Below are 5,000 nucleotides of genomic sequence, written 5' to 3' on the forward strand. Positions count from 1 at the left end.
GAAACTGAGAACAGAATAAGTGACAAGTAAAGTATAATTCTTTTTGTAAAATGTAATTAACAAATGCAGTGAAGGACAGTTAGGTCAGTGCAGAAAGGTTTACGTTTCGCTGACCTTTGTCCCTAAGTGCCGGCCATCCCAACCACGCCAGCCGCGCCGTAAGTTCAGAGAGGCCACGGTGATTAAAAGATTGGCTTACTCAAAAGGTCACAACATTGCAGCTGCCGGGATTGAGACCGATGGCGCCTCTTAATTCTGTCTCGCAACGCTCCCCCCCCCCCTCTCTCTCTCTCTCTCTCTCTCTCTCTCTCTCTCTCTCTCTCTCTCTCTCTCTCTCTCTCTCTCTCTCTCCAGACATACACATTTAAATTTCCTACTTTTTTTTTCCATTTCTAATTAGTGACGAATTTAATGAAGAAAAAGAAGAAAATAAATAAATGAAGGAGACACCAAACACCCTTAAAGAGAGAGAGAGAGAGAGAGAGAGAGAGAGAGAGAGAGAGAGAGAGAGAGAGAGAGAGACTTTATCTTACCCCAAATAATTAAGTTTTAAGATAAGCTGCTGTTTGTATATCACATTACTGGCAACTATAACCTTGTACTTGTTATAGAGGACATATTTCTGTCCTCTCTCTCTCTCTCTCTCTCCTCTCCTCCTCATCTCTCTCTCTCTCTCTCTCTCTCTCTCTCTCTCTCTCTCTCTCATAACACAGTTGCCCCTTCATAGAAAACGGATCCCTAGTGGGGTGTGAGAAAGAACCGCATGATTTTAAGACTAACTCAACTAGAGGGGACAGAGCGCGCGCGCGCGCGCGAGAGAGAGAGAGAGAGAGAGAGAGAGAGAGAGAGAGAGAGAGAGAGAGAGAGAGAGAGAGAGAGAGAGAGAGAAAAACAAACAAACATGGAAGCTTCGTGCATAAACAATAAATTTTCATACGCTTTCATCTCATCCTCCTAAAGCATCATAAGTACCCAACGAATACAAACAAACTAATAAACAAACACCCTAGGAGGAGCCTGCGAAGGGTGAAGACGAGCGCAGGGTGTAAAACAAAACTTTGGAAGGGGGAAGGTGTGACAGAAACAACTTATTTAACTTTCACAAAGACGCCGAAGGGAAAAGTAGATATGGAGTTTGTAGTATAAAGTTTTAAACGCATTTTTTCTTTTTTCTAAATGGAGAATGGGTCGTGGAGAGAGAGAGAGAGAGAGAGAGAGAGAGAGAGAGAGAGAGAGAGAGAGGAGAGAGAGAGAGAGAGAGAGAGAGAGAGAGATAGACGGTACACTATCAAAAAGAATCACTTTGAACCTTCTGTATCCCTGGCGAGGAGCACTGGCCCTGTACCACCATTTATGAAGCATTTATCAGCACACGAAAATTCACGTCACCACCACAAGTTAAGAATAGTTGCCCTAGAGGGACTCACTTCACTTAAAATTAGTAAGGTTAATTCCACCAAGCCAGAGATTCTTATGACTCTTGAAACTGCTAAGGTTACACATACTGATCACCCCAGCACTCGAAAAAGACACATATTAACAGTCTCGAAATTAGTTAGGTTATTTCCACTCTCTCCCATAAAGACTCACATAACTGTCCGGGAATAGGTAAGGCTGTTTTCACCAACTGTCTGAAATTACCAAGCTGATTTTCCCCATCGCAGAGACTCATAAAGACGTCTCAAAGTAACAGCATAAAAACAAAAAAAAAAAAAACATATATAAAAAAGTAAGAAAATCAGTAAGACTTTTCCTATTCCCACCATCCCACTCATATAACTGCCTGAAAATTACTAAGGTTATGTCCACCACCCCACTCACCGTCTGTGTCCACCTCGTCCACCATGACACGCAGCTCCTCCTCGGTGGCGAACTGGCCCAGGTTCCGCATGAAGAGTCCCAGCTCATGGCTCGTGATGGTGCCGTCCCCGTCCTTGTCAAACAGCCGGAAAGCTTCGCGGAACTCTGGGGGAGAGCTGGGGTGAGACTGAGGGAAGGAGAGCTGGAATGAGACTGAGGGAAGGAAAGCTGGGGTGAGACTGAGGGAAGGGCAGCTGGGGTGAGACTGAGGGAAAGTCAGCTGGGGTGAGACTGAGGGAAGGTCAGCTGGGATGAGACTGAGGGAAAGTCAGCTGGGATGAGACTGAGGGAAAGTCAGCTGGGATGAGACTGAGGGAAAGTCAGCTGGGATGAGACTGAGGGAAGGAGAGCTGGGATGAGGCTGAGGGAAGGGCAGCTGGGGTGAGACTGAGGGAAGGGCAGCTGGGGTGAGACTGAGGGAAAGTCAGCTGGGATGAGACTGAGGGAAGGAGAGCTGGGATGAGACTGAGGGAAGGAAAACTGGGGTGAGACTGAGGGACTGCCTACACGTGGCAGTCCCTATATGAAACACACCTATTTCCAATTTCACCTCCATCCATAAATTTGTCTAATCTTTTAAAGTTCCCTGATGACTCAACACCAACAACCTGATTTCTGAGTCCATTCCATTCACTTACCACTATCTGATATTCACTTCCTATCTTTTATTTATTTATTTATATTTTTTACTTTTTCAAGCTTGTTCCCTCCTGATTACTGACCCTGAGAATTTTGCTTAAGTCACCCTTGTTTCTCATACATTCCGTATGGCATTGATTTCTCTTCCTCCTCCTCCTGTTTCCTTTTTTTTTTTTTCTTCAGTCTTTCTCCTCCTCATGTTTTTTTTTTTATTTTTTTAATATTCTCTTTCTTCTTTCTCCTTCTTTTTCTTCCTTCTCCTTTTCTTCCTATTTTTTTATATTTCTCCTTCTTCCTTCTTTTTCGTTCTCCTTTTTCTCCCTCATCCTTCTCTATTATATCTGTTTTTTGTGTTTTTTTTTCACTTGTTTATGCATTTTAATATTCTAACACTTCTTCCTCTTCCTTTCTCCTCCTCCATTTCTCTTTGATTTTCTCCTTAAATAGATCTGTTTTTTGTTTATTTCTCCTTCTCCTTCCTCCTTCTTTTCCTTCTTCTTTCATTTCAATTTTAATTCATTTGGTTATCTCTTTTGTATCATCCTTTCTTCACGATTCCTCGTTCTCTTCCTGGTCTTCTTCCTCTTCCTCTTCTTCCACCTCTCCTCCTTCTCCTCCTCCTCCTCCTCCTCCTCCTCCTCCTCCTCCTCCTCTTCCTCTTCCTCCTCCTCTTCCAATAGTTCCGTTGTTTTGACTTTTTTCCTTGTATAATCCTCCTCCACCTCCTCCTCCTCCTCCTCCTCCTCCTTGTCTTCCTCCTCCTCCTCGTAGTACTACAAAGAAGGAGACAAGAAAAACAATGGACTCTAAAGATTAATAGATTTTCGGAACAAGTAAAAGGAGGAGAAAGACGAGAAGGAGGAGGAGGAGGAGGAGGAAAAGAAAGAAGAAAAGAAAACAAGTGAACATCTGAAGAATGAAGAGAATAACTGCAAGACAAAAAAAAAAAAAGGAAAACAAGAAAAGCGAGCAAAGAGGAAATGTAGAATGAAAAATAAATGAGGAAAGAAAGAAAATAAATATCGAAAAAAATGTAGTGAAACGTGAGAGAGAGAGAGAGAGAGAGAGAGAGAGAGAGAGAGAGAGAGAGAGAGAGAGAGAGAGAGAGAGAGAGAGAGAGAGAGAGAGAGAGAGACTAAGGGCCTTTAAAGAGGGGTAAGGGCCCGGAAGAAGAGGAGAGGCAGTGTAATCATCTTTAATCAGTGTCAGAGAGAGAGAGAGAGAGAGAGAGAGAGAGAGAGAGAGAGAGAGAGAGAGAGAGAAAGAGAGAGTGAAGTCCACAAAAAACAGGTGAAGTGCATGGAATAAATAATGACTTTCATGTATTTATGCAAAACAAAATTCAGACGAAACGAAATTTTACTAAGAAACAGAGAGAAGTGAATAAAAGAATTACAACGAAAGAGGAGGCAACGGAGAGGAGAAAAGAAGAGGAAGAACCACAGTAGTTTTTAGGTTCATGTAAGTCTGTCTGTCTGTCTGTCTGTCTGTCTGTCTCTCTCTCTCTCTCTCTCTCTCTCTCTCTCTCTCTCTCTCTCTCTCTCTCTCTCTCTCTCTCTCTCTCTCTCTCTCTCTCTCTCTCTCTCTCTGTACCCTTTCTACACTGGACAGAAATTCAATATTGCAGATTAATAAAAATAAAATTGAACCTGTCAGAAACAATGTCTCTCTCTCTCTCTCTCTCTCTCTCTCTCTCTCTCTCTCTCTCTCTCTCTCTCTCTCTCTCTCTCTCTCATCTTCCAATATGGCATTAATTAATCCCGTAAAGTTCTTTTTATCCACCTTATTTCCCTTTTATTTCTCCTCCTCCTACACCTCCTCCTACACCTCCTCCTCCTCCTCTTCCTCCTCCTCCTCCTCCTCCTAATCGTAATCCTCCTCCTGCTCCTCCTCTTCCTCGTTCTATTTTTTTCTTTTTCATTTCATGTTCTTCTCACGATTTACTTATCTGTCTTCTCCTCCTACACCTCCTCCTACACCTCCTCCTCCTCCTCCTCCTACACCTCCTCCTACACCTCCTCCTCCTCCTCCTCCTACACCTCCTCCTCCTCCTTGTCCTCCTCGTCCTCCTCCAATTTCTTTTCTGCTTTTGTGATTGTCTGACATCAGAATTTTACGCAAGCAAGTGTGTGTGTGTGTGTGTGTGTGTGTGTGTGTGTGTGTGTGTGTGTGTGTGTGTGTGTGTGTGTGTTTCCTCTTCCTCGTACTATTTTTTCTTTTAAAGAAAAATGGAGGTAATCATGAAAATTTCCTGGTTTTTTCCTTCCTTGTCCCAGTTGGTGAGGAGGAAGGAGAGACAGGAAATGGAGGAAGGAGGAGGAGGAAGAGGAGAGGAAGGAAAAAAGGAAGGAGTGGAAAGAAAATGAAAAGAAGGGAGAGGAAAGAAAAAGGAAGGAGAGGAAAGAAAATTAAAAGAAGGGAGGGGAAGAAAAGAAATGGAGGAAGAGAAAGAGGAAGAGGACAGAAATCTCTCCTGTGGACATCTGGCAAATGTCCACCCA

The 5,000-nt window shown here is 43.3% G+C and overlaps 1 protein-coding gene across 1 annotated transcript in view; it reads right to left on the minus strand.

The window, feature by feature from the left end:
* The window catches only part of LOC135111731 (neo-calmodulin-like), a 51,052-nt gene that overhangs the window by 23,258 nt on the left and 22,794 nt on the right, over window positions 1-5,000 (minus strand). The window contains 1 exon segment of the mRNA XM_064025394.1: window positions 1,822-1,965. Within this exon segment, the coding sequence (XP_063881464.1) occupies window positions 1,822-1,965 (144 nt within the window).

Source organism: Scylla paramamosain, chromosome 22 (genome assembly GCF_035594125.1).
Source record: "Scylla paramamosain isolate STU-SP2022 chromosome 22, ASM3559412v1, whole genome shotgun sequence".
Lineage (NCBI taxonomy): Eukaryota > Metazoa > Arthropoda > Malacostraca > Decapoda > Portunidae > Scylla > Scylla paramamosain.